At 45.8% G+C, this 13,564-nt stretch overlaps 1 protein-coding gene across 2 annotated transcripts in view; it reads left to right on the top strand.

Annotated features, from left to right (window-relative positions):
* Positions 1 to 13,564, top strand: part of STYXL2 (serine/threonine/tyrosine interacting like 2) — a 62,061-nt gene that overhangs the window by 27,044 nt on the left and 21,453 nt on the right. The window contains exons 1-5 of one of the 2 annotated variants that reach the window (XM_068144678.1): positions 5,540 to 5,656; positions 6,401 to 6,533; positions 9,162 to 9,256; positions 10,098 to 10,329; positions 11,299 to 11,516. In XM_068144678.1, coding sequence (XP_068000779.1) covers positions 6,421 to 6,533; positions 9,162 to 9,256; positions 10,098 to 10,329; positions 11,299 to 11,516 — 658 coding nt within the window. In that variant the 5' untranslated portion in view covers positions 5,540 to 5,656; positions 6,401 to 6,420. Of the gene's footprint in view, positions 1 to 5,539; positions 5,657 to 6,400; positions 6,534 to 9,161; positions 9,257 to 10,097; positions 10,330 to 11,298; positions 11,517 to 13,564 lie in introns of those variants that run through there. The other variant, XM_068144679.1, reaches the window with a different exon arrangement.

Raw genomic sequence — 13,564 nt, 5'->3', positions numbered from 1 at the left:
TGGGTGGGTTGGATGGGTTGACGGGTTGGACACGATGATCTTGAAGGTCTCTTTCAACCTGGTTTGGTTTATTCTAAATAAAGGTTTATTAAGGAAGCCCATAGCCAATACCAAAATGTATTGAAATGTTTCACAATGAAGGCATCTGCCTGCACCCGTGTTTTAAGGAACCTAGGTGCCTAACTCCACTTACTTTAAATACCTGTATGAAGGGGAGACCTTATTGCTGTCTACAACTACCTGAAGGGAGGTTGCAGCCATGTGGGGGCTGGTCTCTTCTCCCAGAAACCACCAACAGAACAAGAGGACACAGTCTCAAGCTGTGCCCAGGAAGGTTTAGGCTGGATGTCAGGAAGATGTTCTTCACAGAAAGAGAGACTGGCCATTGGAATGTGCTGCCCAGGGAGGTGGTGGAGTCACCATCACTGGAGGTGTTTAAGAAGAGCCTGGATGAGGCACTTGGTGCCATGGTTTAGTTGATTAGATGGTGCTGGGTGATAGGTTGGACTTGATCTCTGAAGTCTTTTCCAACCTGGTTAATTCTGTATTTCTGAAGACTCATGGATTATCTAAATGTGAGATGCATCTCAGACAGGTTCTTATGCCCAGAGGCCTGTTGTTTCAACTGTCCCAGTATGTGGCTTGCACAAGTGCTGTAGGTACCAAAGGTCTATTTCCACTGAAAAGGCTGTGAGATAAACTGATCAGTGGCTTGTAGCATGCTGGCTACATATCTATTGACATGTGCACAACCAAAGTCCAACCCTACTCATGTATGCTGGATGGGCACTTGGAAAGCACAGATAACTGCTACTATAATTGACTGAAGAATAAAAGGAGGAGTGCTGGTAGCTCAGGGAAATGGCTAGCAGGTCTTTTAAACTCTTCACTGCCAATAGGCATCAAGGCATGTCTCCATCTGAAGCAGTCATCTATGCTTTATTTCTAGCCACTTGAGAGATTTAGTAACTTTCAAGATGTGAATGATCACAGATAGGAGCTTCATGTCTTCAGCCATTTCCAGTTGATGCAGTGGTAACACTGATGAACTCTGTTTTGATTATTGAGAAAGCAACCTCAAAAGGGGGTGGCTACACCAAGGGTACCCGTGTTTAGTCCAGTAAAGTGGATCTGGATCTTGATCTTGTGCTGCCCCCACACTTGCATGGTAAGCCTGACAAAAGCCAAGCTAAAGTGCTTTTTTGTTTGTTTGGCAGTTGTTCAAAACACCTCCAAGACAATGGAACTTATGAGTAACTGGAAATCCAACCCCTCTGATAGAATAAGCAATGTCTAGTTCTGTGCATAGTATGAAAGCTCGATTCTCTTCAAGCATACTGTTAGTACAAAGCAAATTAAAGCACATCAGGGAACAGAAACTGTTCTCTGGCAATCTTCCAAATGAGGACAGCTATTAAAAAAATCATCCTGCTCCATGTGTCTTATCTTAGATGGGCTGCAGGCATTGGGAGATGGTAAGGGCCCTGCAAAGAGAAGAGAGGTTTTTTCCAAAGAGAATTTGCTAATCTCTGAATGCAAGCCACAAAAGACTTAAAGTTTAAACAAAACTGAAGCGAGGTCAGTAGTCTCCATTCTCCTCTGTGGAGGCCATAAGGATGAGGTTCATTGCAAGGATGAGTTTCTTAAATTTTTACTTCCTTTGGAGATTTTAAGATCTTTGTGACTTTATCTCACAGAGTCCAGGGAGAGACAGATAGGATCTTTACTCTGGCTTCCACGCTTTTGATTTTTCTCCCATTTAACATTTTAACTGAATCTGATGAACAGAGAGAGCGACAGAAATGCCACCACTGTACAGCTTCCCCCTTTAATTCTGAGTTCTCTACATAACAGCTTTAAAAATTCACTTGAAGAGAAGAACTTGGTTACAGTCCCTGGCAGACACTGTACCAACCTAGTCCTCTCTTCTCCCTAATCATTTCAAAACTCACTGCACAGATTTCAGCTAAATTTGATGGACAGATAGTAATCATAAAGATAGGAAGTTTCTTTCAGTCTCATAAAAATCAGTGATCACATACAATTGGGGCAAGAGAGAAATCTAAATCAGTGGTACCTCTTAGGCATTAATCCTTGTCTTCTATTCCAAGAATCTGTGGTTGCACAACCAATGCACCTAGCTGTGGTCTGTCTTGTGCAGCCAGTGAGTAGTCACAGGGGACAAGACCTGATGTCTGCATGAGGGGTGCTTGATGTGCTACTGAGCCAGGTTAGCAGGACACACGGCAACTGGAAACCAGGCTTGTTAATGCCACTGCTTGTGGAAATACATGGGGTTTCATCTGTTTCCTTAACTTCAGGAACTGACTAGTAAAACACACCCAACAGAGAGAGCCTGAAGAGTTAAAATGAAAATGGTGCCCATAACAATAGTTTCTCCAATACCTAAAGCACCTCTGAGCTTAGCATGACTCACAACCCTCCAATTTTACCCCAGGTTAATAGCAATAAGGTTTTAATCTGTTTCTGCTCTGGACCAGCCTGCCCAATGTGTTGCAGCCACTGTTCAGAGGGCAGCTGCATAGAACAAAACAGTAACATTCGATGGGTGCCAAGAACAACATCCTCATGTTGGCACCCTTGGATTGGAACATGCTGGAGAAGCCACCTCCTTGATGTGCTGGCACCTCTTACTGGGAAAAGATTTTGGATTATCTATGTGGTTGGATTTTGCTGGTTAAATTGTTGATAACAAAGAATACATAAACAGCCACTCTGAGCAATAGTTACTTCGGTTAGGGATTCAGCTAGGGCTTCGGTGTAGGGATGCTGCTAGGGATATGCCTGGGACTTCTGTTAGCTCCTTCATCAGATAAGGGCTTCCAGGACTTCGTCTGTAAGTGGGACTCTGAGACTGTAATGCTGGGGATTCTACAATGCAGCAATAAAGGAGTTCTGGGGAGAACTTCTGCGATTCTCTGCCCTCTGCATTTCTGGACTCTTGTTGCTATACGGTAACATGGTTTGTGCCTGCCTTCGTCACCCAACGGCTCATGAACTGGGGGGGAGAACACCACCAATGAGCTTTGCTGAGGAGTCAAGAGATGTGAACTGGAAGTTTCCTCTTTGAAAAGTAATTGGAGAAGACATGGTGTACCTTAGTCCTAGCTCTTCTGAGAACAAAATTCAGCTAATCATACAGTTGTAGACTCACAGAATGGTTTGGGTTAGAAGGGATCTTTCAAGGTCATCTAGTCCAACCTCCCTGACATGAGCAGTAGGTGCTGAGCATAGAGGACGGACAGTTCTGTGTCCCCGCTGCACACCTCTTGCCAAAGATTTCATTGTTCCTCTCCTCGCTGCTTTGCTACCCTGGTCAGCGAGCAAGGTGCCATTTCAGAAATGCCAGACCCAAAGACCTCACCTGGAGTACTGCATCCAGCTCTGGTGCCCTCCGCACAAGAATGGCATGGACATGATGGAACGGATCCAGAGGAGCGCCATGAAAATGATCCAGGGGCTGGAACAGCTCTCCTGCAAGGACAGGCTGAGGGAGCATGTGGTTGTTCAGCCTGGAGAAGAGAAGGGAGACCTAATAGCAGCCTTGCAGTACCTGAAGGGGACCTGTAAGAAGGCTGAAGAGGAACTGTTTACAAAGGCCTGGAGTGATAGGATGAGGGGCAATGGTTTGAAATTAGGAAAGAGGAGATTTAGGTTGGATGTTAGAAGGAAGTTCTTTCCCATGAGGAACACTGGAACAGGTTGCCCAGGGAGGTAGTTGAGGCCCTGTCCTTGGGAAACCTGATCTAATGGATGATATCCCTGTTCACTGCAGAGGATTTGATTAGTGACCTTTGGAGGTTCCTTCCAACCCAAACTGTTCTATGATTTTTTCACTAGATCAGTTTGTTCAAAACTCCATCCATTCAGTGACAGAGCATCCACAATTTCTCTGGACAACCTGTTTCAGTGCCTCACCACCTTCATAGGAAGGAGTTTCTTCCTTCGATCTAATCTAAATCTAGCCTCTTAGTTTAAAATCATTGTCCCTTGTGCTGTCACTACAGACCTTGGGGAAAAGTCTGCCTTTCTTTCAAAATATCCTTTAAATCCTGAAAGGCCACAAGAAGGTCTCCCTAGAACCTTCTCTTGTCCAGACTCAGTGGCTCAAACTCTTTCAGCATTTCTCCATAGGAGAGGTGTTCAAGCCTGCCTGTCATTTTGGTAGCCCTTCTCTGGACCCCCTCCAACAGGTTCATGTCTTTCTTATATTGAGGACTCTAGAGCTGGATGCAGTACACCAGGTGGAGTCTCATGAGAATGGAGTAAAGGGGCAAAATTACTTCCCTCGACCTGATGACCATACTTCAGCCCAGGATACAATTGGCCTTCTGGGCTGCTAGTGCACACTGCTGGCTCACACCCAGTTTTTAACCCACAAGTGCGTCTCTGCAGGACTGCTCTGAATCCATGCATCCCCCAGCCTTATGAGAGACTACAAGCTTGTCTCTCCTGGTGTGACTCAGCAGAGATAAAATCAACGACCAGGCCACCTTCGGGAATATGCATAAGACAAGATAATCTCCACCCATCAAGTGCCCTGGAAAGGGAGGATGGTGAGACAATGGATTCACCACTTGGCCCCTGAACTGGATGCAGTACTCCAGGTGGGGTCTCGTGAGAGCAGAGTAGAGGAGGAGCTGGTCACACTTCTTTTGATGCAGCCTGGGATATGGTTTGCCTTCTGGGCTGCAAGCACACACTGCCAGCTCATGTTGAGTTTTTCATCAACTGACACCCCCAAGTCCTTCTCCTCAAGACTGTTTTCAAGCCCCTCTTCACCCACTTCATGTGGGCCTACTCCTCAAGTCTGTCAGTGTTCTTCTGGATGGTATTCCTTCCCTCTACTGAATCAAGTGCACCACTCAGCTTAGTGTCATCTGCAAAATTTCTGAGGATGAATTCAGTCCCATTGTCTATGTCATTAATAAATGTACTAAGCTGTACTGATCCAAGTACAGAACCCTGAGGGACAAAAATTGTTGCTGATCTCTGTTGAGACACTGAGCTGTAACTGACTGTAACTGGATGCAGCCATCCAGCCAATTCTGTGTGCACCCATCAAATCCATCTCTCTCCAATTTAGAGGTAAAAATGTTGTGGAGGACTGCAGCAAAGACCTTACAGAAGTCTAGGTAGTTCACAGGTAGCTTGCTTTTAGTAAGCTTGGAGTGGTTTATCCTGCACTGCATTTCCCAAGGATATCAGAGATCATATCAGCATTTCAGGTTGTGCCTGGTGGGATCCCACTTGCCTGGAGGATCCAGCAGGTGGAGGTTCAGCCTCACTAGCTCTGATCTCTTCTCTGGGCTCCTCCTGCAACTAGGAAATACTGGAGGATCTAGCCCACAGCAGAGAAGGAGTTAAGTGCTTGACCAGCTGCTGTCTATGAGGCACTGAATTCTTTCCCTGTGCAATCCAGCAGCCAGTGTTAGGACAACGCTATATTTAGAAAGCTGATAAAGGTGCTGACAGTTGTCCTGCCCCTTGATGTAGAAGCCACAGAGCGAGTGAGAGGGGGCAGCTGATTTTTCTCCCTCAGTACCATTCCCTGCCAGTTTTCTGGCCCTCTTCACTGGACTTCTTTGTTGTGCCTCCAGCAGAAACCCCTGGCAGAGTCGTCTAGGCACAGAGGGTAAGTGTCCTTTCATTGCTCCCCTGCCTCTCTGCTTGGTGCCCTGTGAGCAGCAGCTGCTTCTCAGTGCTGTTGGTGAGGCTTCAGTAATTCCCCCCCACACCCACCCGAGGCCGGCCACTGGGGCCTTTCGGAGTTGCCACTGGCTGTCGTGGCATGTCAAGGCAGGAGTGGCTCTGGCTGTGTCTGGGGAAGCATTGGCTGCTGTTTCCATGCTCCTAATTAAGCTATGTCCCCCTTGCTCTCTTCCACCCAGGGCAGGCATGGCAGCCTCCCCACAAAAGATTATCAGGACAGGGTCCCAAGGCTTAAAGCACCTTCAGCCTTGAGTTTTAGCAGTGTTTCATTTTGGGGACGAGGTCTCATGTTTCTTGCCCCTGACACTCCTTTCAGTCCAGCTCTGTCTGAGTACAGCTCCTTCCAAACACTACATGCAGATAGAGTTTCTGCCCCACCACCCCTTCCTTCCTGGCCTTCCTGCATGCTTACTCACTGTCAAGAAGGGCAATGGCACTCACTGGGCAGCAGCCAGGGAGCTGCATGAGGCCTCAGGGACAGCAGGCACCCTGGCAGAGGAGCCATTGCAGCTGGCTCACAGCAAGGGCTGCTTGCAGGGCTGTGAAAGAAATTAGTGGGATCCCCCTTGTGTTGTAGCCTCCCTGCCACTGCTGCCCTGCAGCTGGGAGATGGTCTCCTGGTGGACCTTCCTAACAGCACTCTCTCCTGCTCTGCTCCCCTTTCCAGAGAATCCACTTGCAGCTGCCATGGCCAGCAGCAGAGATTCAGACAGTGAGCTGGCAGTGCCGGATGAGGAGGGTGAGGGACCAGACGTGAAGGCTGTGCAGGCCCACTATCTGCGCAGCCCCTCGCCCAGCCGGTGAGTACGCCTGCCGCAGGCGCTGCCGTGGCCTCCTGGCACCACACCGTGGATCAGTTTGCTTTCCCTCTTCTTCCGCCGCCTCCTCTCCACACAGGCACTTGGATCAAGCGTGGAGCCCAGGGCTTCCCTCCTCTCCCTGAGGCTGGGGTTAGTGTGCCAGCAGGGAGAGAGACTGCAGAGACAGGACTCCTGCACTAATTAGTCGATCCTGCTGAGGGTGTAGGCACATATAGCGGGGATCAATTGGAGAATGCGGTGGTATTGTTGCTCTTCCCTCATTCTCTCATGGCTACCCCCACGCTGAAACTTCTGATCTGGATGTCAGCTCTTCCCAAATTCATCCCTGTCTTTCTGTCTAAGGTCCTCTGAGTTTTTTTAATGTTTGTATTAGCTTTTCTCAGCCCCAGAAAGACTGAGGGTCTTTGGATTTGGGGTTGATTCAAAACCATCTTTGGCTACAGGCTTCAGGCACTGAGCATGAGGCTGTCACGGTGCAAGAAAAATTGAGCTACCTCAAGCTAAACAAGCATGGTTAGATGTGTTTTCTCTTAATACAAGGGAGAAATACATCTCTTTGTACCTTTTTCCTAAAGCAAAATGCTGCACAAGGCTTTCTGTACACTTTGAGATTCATTAGCTGAAGGCAGAGAGCAGGGATTGAGTTTGAGGCCTATGTGGCCTTCAATAAGTAGGAGGTTATGAAATATTTCCTATTCTGTGTGGGGCACTGCAATAAAATGAAGACAGTGCTTATTTCATGCACTTGTTTAAAAATTGTTTAGGAAGGTTACTAGTAGAGCTCACACAAAGTAAAAATATGCATTGAACTTGACAAAACACTCTCCTACTACTAATCAGTCACTCCAAATTAACAGAAGCACCTCTCCATTTTATTCCCATTCCACTTCCCTTTCCCTTTCCCTCCCCCTTCCCCTTCTCCCTCCTCTCTTCTTTCTCCCCTCTCACTTCCACCTTCCCCTTCTCTCTTTTCCCCTCCCCTTTCCCCTTCCTTTTCCCCTTCTCCCTCCTCTCTTCTTTCTCCCTTCTCACTTCCACCTTCCCCTTCTCCCTTTTCCCCTCCCTTCCCCCTTTCCTTTCTCCCTTTTTTTATTTTCCTCTCTCCTTTTTTCCCTTGCTGTCAGTGCCAAAAGTAATGATGACAGTGGCAAGATCCTTCCCAACCAGAATGTGTCCTTTGAAGCATCCAGGCTTGGGCAGTTCTGCACCTGTATCTTTCATGGATGCTTGGGGCAGCCACAGATAAAATGTGTTGAGACTATGGTGGCAGATTATTATGAACTGTTATCTTTGTACTGAGCTTGGAGTCAACCTTTACAGTAAAAGGAATTGAAGGGAGGGCATAGCTGCAAATTTGTGTCAGCTCCTGTAAATGAGACTTGAGACTCCCCTTGCTCATCTCATAAACTCCTTTAAAGACCTAGAAAAGGATTACTTTCAGTCATGGTTGACAAGTGCTGGAACCCAACTAAATGACTTAGATGAGCCTATTAAGTGGTTTCCAATGTCTGTGGCTTCTGTTTAGATTCTGGAGAATGAAAGCAGTTTAGTTCTCCAGACACATTGCTGTACCCTGACTGCACATTAGTCACCCTCCTCCCTCTTCTGCTTTAAACAAAACCAGTGTATTGCAAGTAATGTAAGCCTGCATTACTAGATAGCTTCTGTGATGGCAGCAAACGTCCTAATGATCTGTAGCATCTCTTTGGAAGGAAATGAAAAGGATGTGCATCAGGGAAAAAGCTCTGAAAATGCTTTGTTCTAAATAAGAGAAGATATCCTTGGACTGTACAGGTGGACCTAAATGGAAATACCTTTGTTTCAAGATTGTGGCCCTTTTCTGCCCCACAAAAACTTCAGTAAATCATGCTGTGTGTTGATGAACTCCCTTCAGAGGTGTTGATGGGTTTCATAGTTGCTTTTGACCTGCAGTTAGGCAATGCTGAGTAGAGTGACTGAGCACAGACTGATGCTATGAAGGGACCAGTGTACTGAGTGCTGAGAGGTTCATGGGCTTCAATTTTAATGCTTGCATTGCAGCTTGTGATAACTCAAAGGATGCTTGCTGGCAATGAGCTAACAGAAAAAAAAACAGAAACCAACCAACCAAAACTTCCAAACAAAAAAAAAACCCAACCAAATAAAGCTCCCACCTTGACAGTTTCCTAGCATAATCTGTTTTGAATTGCTCACTAAATTCTAGTTAGGACAATATTGATGTCTGTCCGAGTGGTTGCTTCTTGGGAGACTATTCCTTGTGAGCTATCCCCCTCTCAGTCTCAAACCAGCCATTGATCTCTACCCAAAAAGTCCTCCACCAGTCAATTCTCTTACACCCTCAACTCAATGTAGCTTCTTCCCATGGGACCTGTCTGTATCCTGCAAAAACTTTACACCAAGTGCATGTTTGAAGCCTGTGATGCCATGCTGGAGAGCAGGGTTGGGGTAAGGGTTGGGGGAAGAGCTGGGGACTTGCCTTCTACCACCAAAGGACCTCCACAGCTCCAGTTCCCTGCTTCTGTTTTCTGGAATGAGAAGAGCTAAAGACCTGGGGATGGAATCTCTGTGGAGAGTATTTGCCTAATAGGCAGTGTGGTTGGTTGGCAGGTATTCAATGATATCAGACACTGATACAGAGAGCATCCTCATGGAGCCAATCCATCTGTCATCTGCTGTGGCTGCCAAACAAATAATCAATGAAGGTAAGAGGAGGAAGGATAAAAGAACTATGTAAGTAATAGAGACTTAAGTTGCTCTTATTTTGCCTTTCTACTTCAGATATCCTAAGATGATAAAAACACCTTTATGAGAAACCCCCACCTGAAGCAGAGGTGAAAGACACAAAGAAATAACAATTTACAGAAAAGTCTGGTGACTTCTCTTAACTTGTGCACAGAGTCTGTGGCAGATTAACAGACTGCAGTGGTGACTACAGTTTGATTTCTGGTTGCTCTCTGCATCAAACTAGACTAGTTTCAGTTAGAAGGGACTTAAAATGATCATCTAGTCCAACTGCCTGGCATCTTCAGGGCTGACCAAACATTAAAGCACATTATTAATGGTGTTGTCCAAACACCTCTTAAAAACTGGCAGGCTTGGGGCACCAACCACCTTTCTAGGAAGCCTGTTGCAGAGTTTGACCACCCTTTGGTAAATAAATATTTCCTGATGTCCTGTCTGTACCTCCCCATGTGTCCTATCACTGTATCCTAAGAAGAAGATATCAGCCCCTCCCTCTGCAGCTCCTCAGGAAGCTGTAGGGAATGACTGCATTCTTCTGGAGATAGAATGAGTATGACCTTAACTTCCAGGGCTTGGGCCAGTATGGGTCTCTGGACTGAGAGGACAGTGCAATATGCTCTTCCCATTACTAACTACCTTGAGGCTACTGGATAAATGTGTGCATGCACACATTGCAGACAGGACAGTGTGATGTCGCTGTGAAAAAAAAGCAAGTCACAAGGGTTCTCCCAGGAACAAATGCCAGCTTGTATATTTGTGTTGTTTTTAGATGCCTATAGTTACAATATCAGTTTATTCCAGAACTGAAGACAAAGGACTCCAAGGTAGAGTCAGTGTGTCCCGGGATGTTAGAGTCTGCACAGCAGCTGATGGTGGAAGACCTGTACAACCGAGTTAAGGAAAAGATTGATGACACCAGCTTGTTTAACACGCCATGTGTGATGGACTTGCAGAGGGCACTTGTGAAGGACAGGTTGGAGACCCCCAGGGATGCTGTGGATGAAGTCTGGCCTAATGTCTTCATAGCAGAAAAGTGAGTGTCAGCTTTTGTCACCAAGTTGCACAAGATTCCCAGTGAAGGGTCGGATGGAACCACTGAAGGCACAATATGTGTTATGTGCATCTGGCTCACAAAGATCTCTGCATGCTGAAAAGGAAGTACTTCTTCAATAGAATGAACAGCTTTCCTATGGTTGTTTGATGATTTGACAGGAGAGGGAAAGGAAAATGAGCCCAAATTACACTGTTCTGGACTTTGCCCTGAAACTGGGACTAAGTTTTTGTAATGCAAAACAGAGTTTAAAAAGAAATGCTATAGCAAATGCCAAGTGGGAAGGACTAGGTCTTTTGTACAATGGCTCAGCTGTCTGAGACACTGGTGCAGGTGACCAGACAGAATTAGCTGAGGATACAGTGTAAAGCATCAATTACAGAGTGATAGAGTAGAGTAGAGTAGAGTAGAGTAGAGTAGAGTAGAGTAGAATAGAATAGAATAGAATAGAATAGAATAGAATAGAATTAACCAGGTTAGAAAAGACCTCAGAGATCATCAAGTCCAACCTATCACCCAACACCATCTGATCAACTAAACCATGGCACCAAGTGCCTCATCCATGCTCTTCTTAAACACTTCCAGTGATGGTGACTCCACCATCTCCCTGGGCAGCACATTGCAATGGCCAATCTCTCTTTCTGTGATGGAAATGGAGAAATAAGTAAACAGCCTAAACCTAGAGTGGGGAGGATAAGTTTAAAATTAAGCTGGAGAGAAAAGTCAGTATGCAGCTCTACTGGTGAGTGTAGCTTTCTCATTTTCTTTTCCCAGTGAGTATTGGAAAGAAATACCTATAGACCTCTGAAAGGACATTAAAGTCTGAGTGGAGCGGTATGCTGGATGAGTAATGCAGACTGGGAGCTCTGTAGACCTTGCAGCAAACAGCCTATTTCCTCCCCAAAATAGGAACACTGATATCTAACATCCTTTTTCCTTTCTGTTCTGAAGAAGTGTTGCAGTGAACAAAAGCCGTTTGAAGAGACTGGGGATCACGCATGTGCTGAACGCAGCTCACGGCACGGGAGTATACACAGGACCTGGCTTCTACAATGGTCTGAACATCCAGTACCTGGGCATTGAAGTGGATGATTTTCCAGACATGGACATCTCCAAACACTTCCGCCCAGCTGCAGAGTTCCTTGATGAAGCACTGCTGACTTACAGGGGTAAGAGAAGCAGACTACAGGTGGTTCTAGAAAGCCTTGGGAATTAATGGTTGCTCTGATAAGCAGCAGATGCCACATTGCTAACTGGGTAGAAGGCACATATTTTGTTCTCTGCATCCAGTCATGGTGAACTCTTCTTGCCCAATTCTGCCATGCCTCATTCAAAACAGGAGCAGCCAAACTAGTGAGAAGAGGCAGCCCAGCAGCCCCTGCTACAGGCCCCATGTCCTCAGACTCAAACTGGCTGTGCGCCACTTCCCTCTGCTGCTATCAAAGTACCCTACTACTGCAAAAGAGGTGAAGCCCTGCTCCAATAAAGAGATGTTTTAAATATTGGTATTATATGTCCTGGTTTGAGGTCAGGTAGATCCTCTCTTGCCCTTGAGAGGGGCAAAAGAATGACACTGACACAAATGGATTGCAGAAGTGATGGAAAGTTTAAATGGAAAAGCAGTAAGTGTGGTACAGAAGCTACAAAGCATAGTGACAAAAGAATCCCAAAGCATACAGAGTCCCTCCTAGCACACCCAAAAGCCTCCCAACACTTCCTTTCTCCCCACCTGAGGGTATACCCAAACCCCCCAGAGCTTTTTCTTCCCCCTACTCCTGCTAGGCTGGTCTCAGGTTGGCCAGGTCTGAAACTGCCCCTCCCCCTTCTTCTCCTGGCATTTGGCCTAGCCAGGCCGAAGAGGCTTTGAGATAACTTCCCCACCATTTCCTGATAGGGAGCATCTCTCATGGGAGCAGAGAGGGAAGAAAGAGGAAGGGAAAGGCTTTGCAGCTGGGCAAGGGCACAGGATATTATGGGTATGAAATACACAGCTTCCTGTGTCCACCTCCTGGGCTGGACCCTTGGGACACTGGAGATGAAGCTTGTGTGGCAGGAACAGGAGGCACCCAGCCTGAACTGCCACTATAGATATATTTCAGTACACTGTGGGTTTCGTTTTGCCAGGATGCTTAGTACAAAAGAACAGGCTGATTTAGTAGAACAATGCAAACAGCTGTGTTGAGCCCCTGGATGGCTACACTCAGGCTACTGTATAATTTGCTGGGCTGGCAGCTGTTGTTCTGCAGACCTCCAGTGCATACTGGTCATTTTGTTTCAGCTTCAATAGGCAGTTAGAAATATCTTTGTGGAATTCAATATGAACATGACCACCACAATCAGTGATATCACTGACACTCTTCAAATATATGCACTCAGTGCATTGAACGTCTGTAGAGAGGCAAGTTACCTACCTTCTACCCTAGCAGAAGCTACAGGAAGAAAAGTGAGAAGTTGTTTTTTTAACAGTTGAACCAATTTTAATAGCTCCACAACAACATCACAACATCACTCTACCCATTGTGCTCTTCTCTTGTAACTGCTGTTGCTACCCTTTGCACAGTACAGATGCTTACTGCTGCTGGCATTTGTCAACCCTTCAAGTCACTTACCTGGCAAAAATGACAGCCCAGAAGAGAAGCAGTAGTTTTGCAGTGGGTTAGGGAGCTGAACTGGCTCATAAAGGGCCCAGGTTAGTACCAGAGGCAGAGGAGCCTTCAAAGAAAACAGAGGAATGAGATCTCCCCCTTTTGGTGAGCTGCTAAATATGCTTTACTGGCTGTTAAAACACTTGGAAGGCAGCTGGGACTTTTGATAGTAAGAAAGGTGTAAAAGACATTTTGGGATTGTAGGAATATCTATTACATTAGGTAAATACTGGCAGTAACACCAGCAGTTACAAAGGTGGTGACTACACTGGCTTCATTAAGTTTCAGTGCAAACAGCTTGATTAAACTTGGATTTATCTCACATGTAGAAACAGTAATTTCAGTTATTGGCAAGCTAGCAAAACCTCATTTGTTCTCTTTTCATAGTTAAAAGCTTTTCTTTAACTGTAATTTGCTAGAAAAGTAACTTTAAAAAACAATTATTGTGTGCTAAATCTTACTTTTAATAGTAGTAGTAGTAATAATAATAATAATAATAATAATAATAATAATAATAATAATAATGAAACAGGTTGAAAGAGACCTTCAAGATCATCGTGTCCAACCCATCA

Source organism: Melanerpes formicivorus, unplaced genomic scaffold (genome assembly GCF_026170545.1).
Source record: "Melanerpes formicivorus ecotype bairdi unplaced genomic scaffold, bMelFor1.0.p_v2 SCAF_11, whole genome shotgun sequence".
Lineage (NCBI taxonomy): Eukaryota > Metazoa > Chordata > Aves > Piciformes > Picidae > Melanerpes > Melanerpes formicivorus.
Note: the sequence above shows the minus strand (reverse complement) of the source record. Positions and strands in the feature narration are given on the sequence as shown.